Below are 15539 nucleotides of genomic sequence, written 5' to 3' on the forward strand. Positions count from 1 at the left end.
TCCGAATATCCCGAGAAGAAAAGAGTTTCAAGCCGAAGCTTTGCCCGCGAGAAGACCGGTGTGTGAAGATATCCTGGTTACATCAAAAGAATTGTACTTGAAGAGCCGTAGTGCTGTCCGAGCATCGTCTAATCAAGTGAGTGTGTAGTTACTTTCTTCTAACACATATATATGAATTATTTGTTATGAAATACGTGCTATGTGTTTATACATTGTTTGTTTACTTGAGATGAATGTTGAATGAATGTTTTATACAGGTTTTTAAATGGTGTAAACTGTATATGTAATTTATATCTACAAATATGTTGGGTAGAACATGGGTAGAAGAAATAGTTGGTGTGTGATGAAAGACGAGTTTGAGGATGAGACGAAAGATGATTTAGATCATGAGATGAGGGTGACAGGTGAAAAATGAGTGAAACCTTTACCCAAACGATGGCCCCGTCATTCAGCAGAGTAGGGATGACAACCACAGACTATTCTAGACATTCCTGTGGAACACTAGCAGGCTCGCAACCTGTAGGTGTTGTGGACTTGATGTTCACCGGTGTACTCTAAAAACCCTGACAGCTATGGACTTAGTGCCTTATATAAATATGATGGTAGCTATGGATTTAGTACTGTGTAGATGAACCTTGGTAGCTATGGATTTAGTACTGTGTAGATGAACCTTGGCAGCTATGGATTTAGTGTTTGTTATAGGAACCTCGGGCAGCAATGGACTTTGTGCCAATTCCTTAGGTCAATCCTTAGGAATGAATGAATAAAGGATAGTTGATTCTTACGGTAAATCCTTAAGAAATAAAGAAGATAATGGGGATGGGTAATTGGGTTGATTGTTTGATGATTAAATATAATAATTATATTATTGTGGGTTGAAAACCCTATATGCTCACCAGGCCCCCAAGCCTGACCCACTCAGTTTTTCTTTGTATTACAGGTAGTGGCACCAGTGAATAAGTCGGATGACTTAACAAGATACTTTGGATATAGACCAGTAGTTGAAAATAACTGTTGTAAGGTCTATTTAGTACTGTTTATGCTTTTGGTCTGTATCGGAACATGACATCCCGAGATTTTGTTATTTAATGAAAATACATTTCTTCAAGAAAAGTTTTGGTAGATTCTTATCATATTTTGTTTTGGGTACAAATTTCGCAACGGTTTTCTTTAAACGATTACTCTGATTTTAAAACAAAACATAAACAAATCGGTCTTTTCTGGCCGTAAAATTGGGGATGTCACAGTTGGTATCAGAGCATTAGTTTAAGCGAACTAGGAATTTGTAGGATTTCTAGACTTAAACTTATAATGCTAAGCGACGATTGTGAGATGAGTGTCTACCTTATTTTAGACACGAGCACTAGTATATTTTAGGAAAGATGCCTAAAATGCTTTTATGTGCTAAATGTTATATGTTTGCCATATATGATATTATTTGTTCGGATCTATGGTCTGTTGCCGACCGGATCTGGAAACCTTATGTGTTCAGGATTCTAAGCGTATGACTACGATATTAGAACTAGCATGTAAACGTTTCGGAGTGATAAGGAGATTTATACGTCTATCGTAAATAAAGCCTTCCTATCTTAAATTCTCGCCCGGTACACCGAACGTCTGCTTGGATGTACAAAACGTTATGGTGAAGACTCGTAGAGAATCTGATGATAGTGAATGACACCTATCAGAAGATATCGTAAGAGTGGTATCTTGCCTTTTGAATATGATTGATAAAATAACGGAACGTTTAGAGGAGTACGGTACGTTTTAAGTACACCTTTGATTGGCAGGATGGTGGAACGATTGGTGTAATTCTTGAAGTTGTCCCATCGTCTGGAATTTCCATCACCAACCGAGTTGAAGTAGAATTGATGATTGAAGATACGCATGGAAGAAGTCCTAGTAGAGTCTAGGAAAATTTTTATGATTATTTGGACACATTCGTATGTGTTAAATTGTTTTGTGATTTTAGGACGTGGGAACTGCGAGACAATACTTAGGACGAGTATGAGTAGGTGTGAAAGGTAGTAGATGCCTATACTACCGGAAGCACATGACTCACGCTTGGATCAGGGAAAGTCAAATGGTTACCAAGAAGCTAGTAATTGATTCCGTTTTATTCATGTATGTCGTTACCATCGTTTCGGTAATGACTCAGAAGATGAATGTTAATCTAACCTAAGTGGTCATATCAAATTGAGTCCGACTACGAGGAGTTTGTTACGCAGTTCGGAGAACCAAGTTCGATGTAAAATCTGACTTAAGTCAGAAGATTGAAATCAATGCGATCGATAGAATCGCGCTCGTTGTTAGAGAAATTGGTAGCTAGAGATGCTACATGTTAAAATGTAATTATATCACATTAGAACATAAAGGAAGGTATAGTTTGTTCTGGAATTTGACTCTAAGAGACTTGAGTCTAAACGTTGCATCACACGATGATAGGTCATTAAGATATGACACATCGATCCATGGTAGTAATAAAAGAACTTGCCTTAAGTTTGTTAAAGAAGAAGGACTCTCTAGTAAGGATCGAGATTGTGACTTGAAGGTCATAATTTGGAGTTTAACATAAGATAGAAAGCAGGTGCAAGATTTGAGCATCGCCTGCAGTCAAGAAGCCCAAGAGTTAAATACTCGTTCGAAGAAACATATATATTACGGTTATTACTTAGGATGGAAAGATAACTTCTGGAATCATTATACATACCCTATTTTGTTGATGATTCCGGGACGTAATCATCCTAAGGAGGAGATAATTGTAACGCCCGTAGATCAGGGCTAGTCAATTTAGAGACGATAAGCGTCAAAAATGACTTTTTGATGGAAGATTATTTTGAAGGAGTAATCTTAACTAAGTTGTAGTATATGTTACAAGGATTCCGTACATATAAAGAACGCTGAAATCTGAGTTATAACGAAGAAGTTATGACCTGTCGAAGTTTCGCGACAGAACCGGCACAACACAGCACGATGTAAATAGTGAATTTACGATAGAGCGATATTTGGCCTTAGAGATCTAAACGAAAGTCGTAAAATACGTTAAACCGAGAGCATACATAAAAAGAACGTCTAAATCTGACTTCGTATGAGGAAGTTATGATTTTTCTAAGTTCGACTTAGCGGTATGCAGCCCAAAGTTCGAATAGGAGATCAAGTGATTTCTAGCCGAAACAATCTAAACGAGAATCAAAGATCTCATCGATAGTAGTCCAACGGTAAAAAGACAGACGAAAACGGACGTCAGATGAAGAAGTTATGAATTTCTAACGGAGTTTTCCTGTCCCGGCCTACTAAAAATAATATAATAAAAATAAAGTCAAAATTAGCCGACAGAGTCTAAACGAGAGCTGTAGAGCATAATCTCACCTACGCGTGGATATAAAGAACGTCGAAAACGGAGCTCGTATGCGAAAGATATGAATTTTTGAAGTTCGGGGCACGAACCCCGACACTGTGTCAGAGCTCACGACGTGAACTCAGAGACGACGTCTCCTGGAGCCTGACAGACCCAAGTTGCGATGACGTACCGTGAAATTGGGGATGTCACAATTTATGACATGCATTTTGCGTGTCATAATTTTAAGTGTACTAAAAATATATATTTCTTGTAGATTTACTAATTTTCAAATTGAATGACAATTAATGTCTTATAATACAAAATTAAATATATAGCAAAACAAGTCATTTCATCCAATAACGTTAAAAGTCAAACTGTAACGTCCCAAATTCAGCAATAATATTTTTGATTTTTAAATACAATAAATTGCTCTTTTTATAAACAAACCATGAAAAACATCTATTCCAGAAGACAATCATTCAAAAATCAGAGTATGATAACAAAAGCGGAATTACAAAATACTAAAGCGACTGATAAGTGTGTACAGTCATCTCTTCGGCTTCCCATTATCATCTGAAATATCTGAAACATTTAATCCATAACTGTAAGCCAAAACTTAGTGAGTTCCAAAAATACCATATATATCAATAAGCATACAAGCATGCAAGCAAGGCTCTCGATGCTAGAATCGATCCGCCCAGACAACATTGAGTGTCTAAGCTCTCAACACTTTAGTTGATCTTACCATCAACTTCCCCCTCGTGAGTGTTTAGAGTCACAACATTTAATGTTGATCTTATCATCAACTTACCCTTTTTTTCTTCAGTATAAAGTAGGTCCTCCCACATCTCGGCCTTCCGCACAAAGCTGGAACGCCTCAGCCCACCACAACATATGTCGACATCTACTTAAAATAGATAAACTTGTCAACTTAGCATTACATGTAACAATATACAAGTCTACCTGCCTAACAACATACCACAATTTAATATCATCCTGACACACTAGGACACATAGTGTAGTAAATAGTATAGTGATATAACTCACCTAAAACACAGGTTGAAAGATCAACACTCTACGACTTGCCAAACTGCTATACGAACCTCCTAACCCGCCAGAGGTCAAAACTTAGTCTACCACTCAAAACCCTTAGGGACTGTGTGGTATAGAGAACTAGGAGTAGAGAAATAGATTTGATTCCATTTCCCTTGATTGTTTTATGTTAAATTAAAGAGACTGAGACAATTTTGAATTCCTTTTCCACCCTTTTAATTCTCTTATTTTTAAGGAGAAGAGGTGAGAAATTGATATTATCTAAGCGTTGAGAATTAAAAAAAACAGAGAATTCAATTAAGACCACAACCACTCTTAAACATCACGGGTTCGAACCCTTCCTCTATATTTTTCATAAAAATTGCTTCAATATTCATACGATTTTGGCGACTACGCAGGTGATTACAAAGGGGTAACTCAATTAAGCAACACTCATCGATTTGATTCAGAGGATTGAAACAATCATCGCTCGACATACAACTCTCTCCTCTAATAATCAAGTTATAAGGTAAACACTGTACGATTTTGGAACCAAATTCTGAAATTTGTGTTTTTGCTTCCTTCATCGATTTGCATAATAACCAACAATTAGCTTGTAATTTCTTTTTTTTTTCATCGAATTAAACCTACTTTGGACCCAACATCGATAATCAGATTTCATTTTTTATGTCAAGGTTTTTTTCGCTGTCATTGACTTGAAAGTGATATTTTTCCTTTTTTCCTGGCATCAATTGAATACCAATCCGAGGTTGGGATTTAGTTTTTTAATTCATGATATAGCTATTGGTTATTCAACAAGTGAGCCTGCTCAAATTCTATTTTGATTATATATTTTGAAGTTGGTATGTCACTTTTTTCAAAAGGGGTTATGTTAATGTTTTAATATATGTATGATCTGCAACTTGTGTTTTGAACCTCTTGCCAGGAACTGATGGGTTGTACATAATCGATCATTACTAAAAGAAAACATAGGAAATAAGTTAGGAGGTTTGGGGTAATCAGTCTAATCAAGAGTATCATGGGGAATAGAGAAGCTACAATGAATCCAAGAGATTTTATAACTTGCATACCTTGAGTTGCAGAGTTGCACAATATGAAACATCTCATATTCACAAATAGGTTTCAGGTTCTATAGATAAATTCTAATTTGGATTACTGTTGCTGTTGGAGGTTAATTGTCGGTGTTGTAATTTTCTTGATTTTAATGTTTTTAGTCTTTATTTTTGCATTGAAAATGAGTTGTTAATTGGTAGCGATTTTCAATTATGAGCTCTTTGAGTCTTTTGTCTTTTGTATTTTGTACTGCTAACTTATAATAATTTTATTTGTTTAAATGTTACTTGGTCTTTGTCTTTAATATTTTTTATTAAATGTAAATAAGATATAAAATAGTAATATCATTTATGACACTAGATGAATCGTTTACTTCATAATTCCTTAAGGGGAGATTATATACTAACACTAGACATGAAGGTAAAATTATAGCAATATACTTTCATTGAGACAAAGATTAGAGATCATTCATGATCAAGATGTTCTCAAATCACCATTGATCCAAGGGTGCACCAAAATACATAAAACCTCACCATGGGAAAAGGATCCTCACATGGATCATAAATTGGAATAGAACACATAATATGGAAGCTAAACTTGAATCAAACCGTAGAACTTGATCTAAAACACTTAGCGTTTGAAAATACCCAAATCATAATATGGATGCTAAACATGAATCAAACCCTCTAAATCTCACCATTAGTCATGAATTAACAAATGATTCATGGATTTGAAAGAACATAAGAAATATAATAAAAAGTTCAATCTCATATCATTTCTTGGAACCATAAATTTGAATCTATGAACTCTAGGTTTAAAATTCTCAAATCATCACCATGTAAGCTAGATTTGAACCAAATACCAAGTAATCTCACCATAAGTCATAAATTGACAAATAGATCATTGATTTGAAGTTAAGTACAATCACTAAGCATAAATCAAGCTCATAACTAGACAATGAACATCAAATTTGGATTTCACCATTGGTGGTTAAGGAAACCCATCAACACAACTCAAATATCATAAATCTTACAACCATTTGTTGGTTGGAGCTTGGAGATGGATTAAGGAAAGAAACCACATCAATAATTTCATAAGAATAACACCAATCGAGTACAAATTTCAGATTTGTGGTTTAACAAAATCCTAGAATGAATTTGGGGAAAATAGGGAAGAAATCTACCTTTAGATGCAAGATATTGAAAGGATTTATCTGAGGCATCATCCAACATCTTCAAAGCATTAAAACCCATGGATTTGGTGAGGAAAAATCGATTCTGTAGGTAAAGGGAAGCTGGAATCGAGTGGAGAAGAAATGAGGGGGGGGGGGGGAGGGGGAATGAGTGAGAAAAGGGCATCAAATGGCGTTAAAAAGAAGCAGTTTATCGACAAAAGCACGACGCGTCCAATAAGTTTGGCAAGGTTGACAATTTTGGTCCCTCTCTCTAAATTCTTTCATAATTGGTCCCTAGATTGGGTAGAAACTTAATACAATTTATATTTACTCTACAATTGGCCCATCTCCGCCATAATTTAAGTAAACCTAGCCAGAGATGCTTATTTTATCAAATTCTCGGGTCAAACACGAGTTTCTCTAAGCTGACACTATTGGTCCCTTTTTTACAGAAGTCTTATTTAACGCCAAATTTTCTATCATATATTTATTTAAATTAATGAAAAAGTTATTATTGTTATTTTTTTAAAATATTCATTTAAAATATTCATTTATTTCACTTCAATTTATTTTATTTTAATTTAAGAAAAAATTTAGTTTTATCAAAAAGCCCAAAAAACAGGATGTTACATAATATATGCAATGAATTTTACTAATTTTGGGTAAAACGTTCTAACCAATATAGACATATAATGAAATTACTCAAAGTAATAAGAAGGCAATAGACAGTTATATGTAGTAATATCAAAAATCAAAGAGTAACAGACCTCCTTTAAAGAACAAAAGAAAGTCTTCCATTTAAACCTTAAAGGAATTTCGTTAAACACTTCGAATACGTTAACAATGCTAGGATTTTACAGACCAAATTTTATGAAATTCAATCCATGTTTGTTGTCTTAGCATCTGTAGAAATTGTGTTTTGGGGTTGTAACTGGAAGGAACAGAGACATATTGTGGTAGTGGGGTTGAAGGTTGAGTTAGGATTGAGCGACATACAAATAACAACATATCGTAATGGCGATTTCGTTGCTACAGTAGTATGACAGCAAAGAATGGGTGGAGACGATGGTAAGATACAATTAGTGGTGCGAGATCAAAGGTTGAGCTGTGGTGCGATAGAGGTACGAGAGAAAGGAGGGGTGATCGCGATTCTCCGATTGATGGTTTTTGGGTATTTGACTTAGAGAAGTAATGCGAGAGCAGAGAGTGGGTGGAGACATCGATCGGAGACACTTGCTGGTGGGAAAATCGAAGATTGGGTGGTGATGCGATGTTGTGGGAGAAAAAAAGGAGTGACGGTGATATTAGTTTTTTTGGGTAGTGAGAGAAAAAAAGGAGATTGAAAGTCTTTAATTCCCCAAATTAAATTCCATAAAAACGGATGGTGAATGAAGAGAATACATAAAATAAGAAGTGATGTTTGAAGATGACATACCTATTTTGATGGTGTATTCCATGTTTTTGTTTTCTATTATGACACTCTGACATGACACAGAAAAATACATATCGTACATCCTTCAATTTTCATAATAAATGACATTTATTTTACGACATGCTTTTGTGTGTCATAAAACCAATGCTTTCATTGTTCTCGTGTCATTAAAGACATATTTTCTAGTAGTGAGGATTTGAACTTTGAAGCCCTTGTATGAAATCTCATTTCCCAATCACTAGGCTCTCATCGTAAAAGCAGTGTGTACACTAAAATTTTCAAAGGCAGGATGCACACTAAAATTTTCAATAGTTTATGACTAGCATATGATTCATTTAATACTAATTATTGAGATTTATGTTTTTTTTATTACAATGCGTACATTTTAAAATTGACAAAAAAGAAAAAAGAAAAAAGAGTTTAAGTGACAAGAAGTTAACTACATGCAACCAATTTTTATAGATTTTTGGATAATAATGACAATTGTTTTTTATGACGTTTTTAATTGATATTTAATGCATAAAATTATATATTTTTTGTTATTTATATGTGTATATTTTAGTTTTTTTAATTATATAATTACTTAAAGTTTATTCATAAATTTTAACTATATACTTTTATAAAAGAAAATTTTGTACATAAAATGTAATATTCATATAAATAACAATTTTTTTTATCTTGTTAGAATGCAAATAAAATAAGATGCAATTTAAATGGTTAAATAAAGGGCACATTAGTAACATTTAAAAATCTTGGATGAAAATGTGGGATCAATTTCAAAAACAACCCTATTATTATAAATCAATCTCAAATTCTCAATTCTCAAGCTACTCTATTTTTAGAAATATTTTTAGAAATGACCCATTTTGTAACATCCCGTATAAAATAGAATAATTAAATAATAAATTCGGAACCCCGAGATGTAATATTATTATTATTTTATAGCCAAAATCAAATAATAATTAGTGGGGTGTTGGTTTCGGGAAGCCAAATGACGATATTTGAATCTCCGGGGGTTAAAGTATAATTTCGGGATTTATTTTGCAAAGGATTTTAGAAGCCAGGGGGTGTTTTGTATTATTTGGACTTAATATAAAAGGATTTATGGAAGCAGGGGTTGAAGAGTAAATAGTGGATCTAAATTGAAGGGATTTTGGATAGTTGGGGCTAAAAGGGTAAATTATGGTATTTAAATTGAAAAGAATGGACTTGGAGGGGCCGAAAGTGTCAATAGGGTCAAAGATTGAGATGGGACGGGTGCGTATAAATGCATCACACATGCATTCCTAAGCCTAACCCTACTTTCAAACACCAACCGTCACCTCCTTCGCCCTCATACTTCAACTCCGGCGCCGCACCACCCTTATGCCACGTTTCACCACCGGCGTTGCCACCATGCTGAAGCTGGAACGCCCATCGTCAACCGCCGACGATAGCGACCACCAGAAACCGCCGCTCTTCTCCTTCTCCTTCTTCTCCGCCGCCTTATCTTCTCCTGTCGCCGGACGTCGTTTGTAACCGGGGAAAACCACAGAAACCGACGCTGTGGTCGTGGGAGGACCGGTCGAGTTGCTGCTGATGGGTTTCGTCTTTGTTGTCGCCGCCATGTGACTATTCTACCATGAGCTGCTGCCAACGCCATTTGCCGCCGATAGCCGCTGTTGCTGCCCATTTTCCTTTGTCGTCTGCCTCCCAAAGCGGCTGAGATGGATGTGTTCTCGGTACTTCATCTCGTGTTGTGTTCGTAGATGTGAACTGATGGAACCCAGATGTCTTGTGCATGTGATGCTGGCCGGAGATCGAGGAAAGGAACCAACATGGCCGCCAGCCATGGTGGTCGCCGTCTGCTGCCACTTACCGTCGCCACCAGCCACCGTGGAAGGTGGCTGTGTGCGTGTTCTACCATGTGTTTAGGTGTGTTGATGTATTATGTTGTATATATTGTTTGGCCGGATTCCGCAGGAAAAGCCACCACCACCATCGTGAGGTGGTGGCTGCCACCATCTACCACCGCCGGCCACCACAAGGGTGGTTGTGTGTGTGTGTGTGTTTATCTTAGTGTGTGTGTGTATGTTTATTCGGGATTTCGTGTTGTAAATTGTAATCGGTATAAGAATAATAAAAAGGAAAAGTCATAACCACCACCGTGAGGTGGTGGCTACCGCCGCCTGCCGCCACCAACCGCCGTGTTGGGTGGCGATGTGCCTTGTTTGTGTTTTGATTCGTTTGGGATGCTTGGACAAATGGACTAGAACCATAACCACCACCGTGAGGTGGCCGCCGCCGCCGCCGTGAGCCGCCGTTGACCACCACTACCCGAGGTGGTAGTGGGTGGTGCCTGACTAACGAAACCCTAATGGGCCTAGTGAAACCCTAATGGGCTTAATGAGACCCTAATGGGCCAAATGAAGCCCTAATTGACTTAAAAGCCCAACCATGTGATTAATGGGCTAGTATTTGGGTTGGAAACCCTAATGTCATGAAACCCTAATTTTGGGAATTTGATCGGCACCCGCACTGGAATTATTTATTAGATTGAAAATGTTAATTAATAATCATTTGCAAATTAACCTAAGGCAATATTGGACTTAATGGATTAAGTCCTTAATGGGTTAAGTGGGAACACTTAACCCTAATCGTCATTTCATGTGAAAATCCTAATTTCATTTGGGCCTTGAGTTGGGCCTTTCTTTTGGGCTTTGGTGATTGGGTCATTGACGGGCCATCCAAAAACAAGCATATGGATTAGAATATTTAGATGGACTTTAGAATAAGGCCCATTGGAAATGCTTGGGCCTAATTTGGAAAATTGGGCCATAGGTGGGCCATAATTGGATCTTGATGATTATGAGATATTGGGCCATTGGAGTACCAAGAGTTTGGACTAGAATAAATGGATGGGCCTTAAGGTAAGACCATGTAGAGGTCTGGGCCCAATTTGGAAAATTAGGCCATATGTTGGGCTTTGGCCCATTACTTGACTTTTGGGCCTTTGGAGTGTGAGTTGGACCTTGGGCTTGGAACCCAATTATTAATTGGGTATTGTTTGATGTTGATAGTTCGGGAATTTGTCAACCTGCAGCTGAAGTTTTATCTGCGAGACTTCAGCAGTGCCAGGTGAGTTCTCCTCTTTATATTAACAGGGTCTACGGCACCAAGGTCGGCCCTTTATGATTTGCATCCTGGTTTTAGGATGATTGCTATGTTATTGATCTGTTAGATTTCATCCTGGTTTTAGGATGGTTACTATGGTAGTAATCTGTTAGATTGATATCCTGGTTGTAGGATGGTTGCTATGCTAGAGATCGACTAGATCGATATCCTGGTTATAGGATGGTTGCTATGTTATTGATCAGTTAGATCGGTATCCTGGTTATAAGATGGTTGCCATGTTAGTGATCTGTTAGATCTGTATGAGTATCTGTTATTGCATGCTAGCGTATGATATTTATGTGCACATGTTTGTTGGTTTGGGGGAATGGGTTGAGGCAGGTCCTGTTTTGAGCTGTAGGCCAAGATACCCAGGGCGGTCCGGATAGACCACAGGCCCATGAGGGCATGTTGGTCAGACCGAAGGCCCGACGAGTGGTCCGGATAGGCTGAAGGCCTCGAGAGGGCGGTCTAGACGTGTCGATGGCTCGGAGAGTGGTCCAGATAGACTGATGGCCCTACGAGGCGGACCAGTCAGGCTGATGGCTCATTATGCATGCTGTTTGCTTATTTGTTTATATGATATGGTTATATCTGTATGGCGTTGGTATTTTGTGGGTAACTCACTAAGCCTTCGAGCTTACATTTATCGATTATTGTTTCAGGTACTTCTGATGATCTCGGGAAGACGAAGGCGTGATCGTGCACCTCCTTATATTTTTCATGATTTGATTCTGGGGATACTCTGATGTTTAACTAATTTGGAAACAAATTGTAATAACGTAATGGTTTTAAATATTTTAAAAAGTTTTAAATTGGCTTGAATTTTATGGACGTTACACATTTTTTACCAAAAAAAAAAAGAAAGAAAGAAAACCCTCACATTACCCTTCCCAACATTTCCACCAACATTCTTGTTGCTCTTTTCTTGTTTTGTTTCGTATTACACGTATGTAGGAGGACGTGATCATAGCGACAATGGAAAAGGTCAAAGATGTTTCTTCAAAAAAGTCAAAAAGAAATCCGACAAGAGTTTGCGACTGCTAGTAGGGTTTTGGTTTATTCATTTATTTTGTTTCTATGCAAAGACATGATTAATAGGTCAATGCCACATTTTCTACTGCAAAGAGACAGTTATCATAGTAATTTAAGGTACATGCATGCACATTAATCTATTACTATGAAAAAAAATCGTGATCATTTGGAGTTAAACCCTTAAAAATTTTAATGTTATAAGTTTTCATCAATATTAACAGTAGGAATAACAACAATATTGTTATCTTTGCTAATCTATATTTTCAAGCAAAAAACTATCATTATGTACAATTAAAAATCAATGATGAAAAGAGTTTACTGTGATTATGTAACATTATTACGGCATATTTAACTAAATTATTATAAAAGGAAAAAATGTATAAATGTTTCATACAAAAGGAAAAAGAACATAAAATATATAAGACAATTAAAATATTTATCAAACTACAGATTCGATTAAACTGGTAACCTTATCATGTGAAAAGAAAACATATAACTATGAAACATTTGTTTTCATAATTAATACAAAGAATAAACAGAAACGACTTGTAGAACATACATAAGCAAGGCCAAAGAGTCATTGCATGTTGGGACCATACTGATTCACGAATACTTGATTAAGAATAAGAAACAAATAAAGAAAACAAATTTAGATTTGATAATGCAACGAGTCTCATTCTGGTTCGTTTAAGAAGCTTGTGCTTTAATAATGCTTTGGTGTTCCGGGAGACTTTGACGGTGGGGGAGGTGATTTATAGTAATACGGACGTGGGAGTAAATGTGATGGTAGGGGAGGAGACTTGTAAATGTATGGATGGGGAGGAGATAGTGATGGTGTTGGGGGTGATTTGTATATGTACGAAGGTGGTGGGGATTGTGATGGTGGAGGAGGAGATTTGTAGACATAAATAGGACGCGGCGATGGTGATGGTGGGGGAGGAGACTTATAGACGTAAGGAGGTGGTGGTGATGGTGATGGTGGAGGTGGAGACTTGTACACATAAGGAGGTGGTGGAGATGGTGATGGAGGAGGAGGGGACTTGTAAACATATGGAGGTGGTGGAGATGGTGATGGAGGAGGTGGAGACTTGTAAACATATGGAGGTGGAGGAGATGGTGATGGTGGTGGCGGAGACTTATACACATAAGGAGGTGGTGGAGATGGTGAAGGAGGAGGTGGAGATTTGTAAATGTATGGAGGTGGAGGAGATGGTGATGGTGGTGGTGGAGATTTGTAAATATATGGAGGTGGTGGGGATGGTGATGGTGGGGGAGGAGACTTGTAGACGTAAGGAGGTGGTGGTGATGGTGATGGTGGAGGTGGAGACTTATACACATAAGGAGGTGGTGGAGATGGTGATGGAGGAGGTGGGGACTTGTAAACATATGGAGGTGGTGGAGATGGTGATGGAGGAGGTGGAGATTTGTAAACGTATGGTGGTGGAGGAGATGGTGATGGTGGTGGCGGAGACTTATACACATAAGGAGGTGGTGGAGATGGTGACAGAGGAGGCGGAGATTTGTAAATGTACGGTGGTGGAGGAGATGGTGATGGTGGTGGTGGAGATTTGTAAACGTATGGGGGTGGTGGAGATGGTGATGGTGGGGGTGGAGACTTATACACATATGGAGGTGGTGGAGATGGTGATGGAGGAGGTGGAGACTTGTAAACATATGGAGGTGGAGGAGATGGAGATGGTGGCGGTGGAGACTTGTACACATAAGGAGGTGGTGGAGATGGTGATGGAGGAGGTGGAGATTTGTAAACGTATGGAGGTGGAGGAGATGGTGATGGTGGAGGTGGGGACTTGTACACATATGGAGGTGGAGGAGATGGTGATGGAGGAGGTGGGGACTTGTAAACATATGGAGGTGGTGGAGATGGTGATGGAGGAGGTGGAGAGTTGTATACATATGGAGGTGGTGGCGACGGTGATGGTGGGGGAGGAGACTTGTAGATATAAGGAGGAGGTGGGGATGGTGATGGTGGTGGCGGAGACTTGTAGACATAAGGAGGTGGTGGTGATGGAGAAGGTGGTGGTGGAGATTTGTAAACATATGGAGGTGGTGGAGACTTGTAAATGTACCTAGGTGATGGTGGAGACTTGTAAATGTACTTAGGAGGAGGTGGTGGAGATTTGTAAATGTACCTAGGTGGTGGTGGAGACTTGTAAATGTAGCTAGGTGGTGGTGGTGGAGATTTGTAAATGTAGCTAGGTGGTGGTGGAGACTTGTAAATATATGAAGGGGGAGGAGATTTGTGAAGATAAGGTAGATGTGGCCCTGTTTTTTTTACCGGTGGTGGAGACTTGTAAACATAAGGTGATTTTTCCATGGATCCTTCACCGGTGGTGTCAGTTTTAAATTTTTGGGCAATGGTGAATTGTAAGCATAAGGTTTATCGGCAATGATAATTGTGGCTAACAAGAAGAAAGCAAAAGCATAAACTAGTTGAGGCCAACGCCTCAACACCCCAAGGCTTCCCATATTAAGATACCCTCTTCCTTTACAAGATTAAGACTTGTTTTGTTGTACTAAAATGGTTTGATTTGAACCTTTTTATAGACGTCGTATATATTTTTAATACATAAAACAGGTTGTCATAGTATTGCTAACTTATTATTATTATTATTTTTATAGATTAATAGGAAACCCCCGCTAAGTTTCTCATATATTAAATTGATTCAATATATTTTAATTTGTGTGGTAGACCTTTTTTATATCTGTCTTTTTAATTTATATTTCGCAATTACATAAGCAATCAATAGTTATATATATACATTTACGGAAAAATTTCACCCAATTGACGATGATAACAATAATGTAAAATAAATTGTTCATTATAAGTTTTCTGCACATCATAATATGAGTAATAAGTAAATGTATTTTAAACAAAAATGAATTTCATCACATTTTATCTTTTTGTTTTTTTTTAAAACGTCTTCGTATACATTTGGAAATCCGAATCCAAGTACTCAATCATAGAAGCACATTTTTCCGAAAATGGGAATTAATGGGTTCCCACTTCCCACGTTTTGCCATCAATAAAATAAGAGTCAATTACTTTCTTTGTCTCTTGTTTATATTCATGTTACAGTTTTATTTAAACATTTTGATTTTCAAGATGACTTGTCCATGTAGTTTCTAAAATTATATGTTCGGTTCCTGAGATTGTTATCGTCTAATGAATTCCGTTCATTGCCTATTAAATGAATAAGTTACTCTTACTTTGTCTTTTATGCTGTTTTTCATAAAGCTAATTACATCCATAGATTCAATCACCCCCCCCCCCCCCCCCCCCC

General features: G+C 37.5%; 1 protein-coding gene across 1 annotated transcript; it reads right to left on the minus strand.

Annotated features, from left to right (window-relative positions):
- Positions 1–12670: 12670 nt before the first annotated feature.
- LOC145160777 (uncharacterized) lies at positions 12671–14760 on the minus strand. Its single transcript, XM_079080101.1, has one exon. The coding sequence runs from the start codon at positions 14570–14572 to the stop codon at positions 12941–12943; it is 1632 nt and encodes a 543-aa protein (XP_078936227.1). The 5' UTR covers positions 14573–14760; the 3' UTR covers positions 12671–12940.
- Positions 14761–15539: the final 779 nt, after the last annotated feature.

Source organism: Lactuca virosa, chromosome 2, assembly GCF_052849685.1.
Source record: "Lactuca virosa cultivar CGN04683 chromosome 2, Lactuca_virosa_CGN04683_v6, whole genome shotgun sequence".
Classification (NCBI taxonomy): domain Eukaryota; kingdom Viridiplantae; phylum Streptophyta; class Magnoliopsida; order Asterales; family Asteraceae; genus Lactuca; species Lactuca virosa.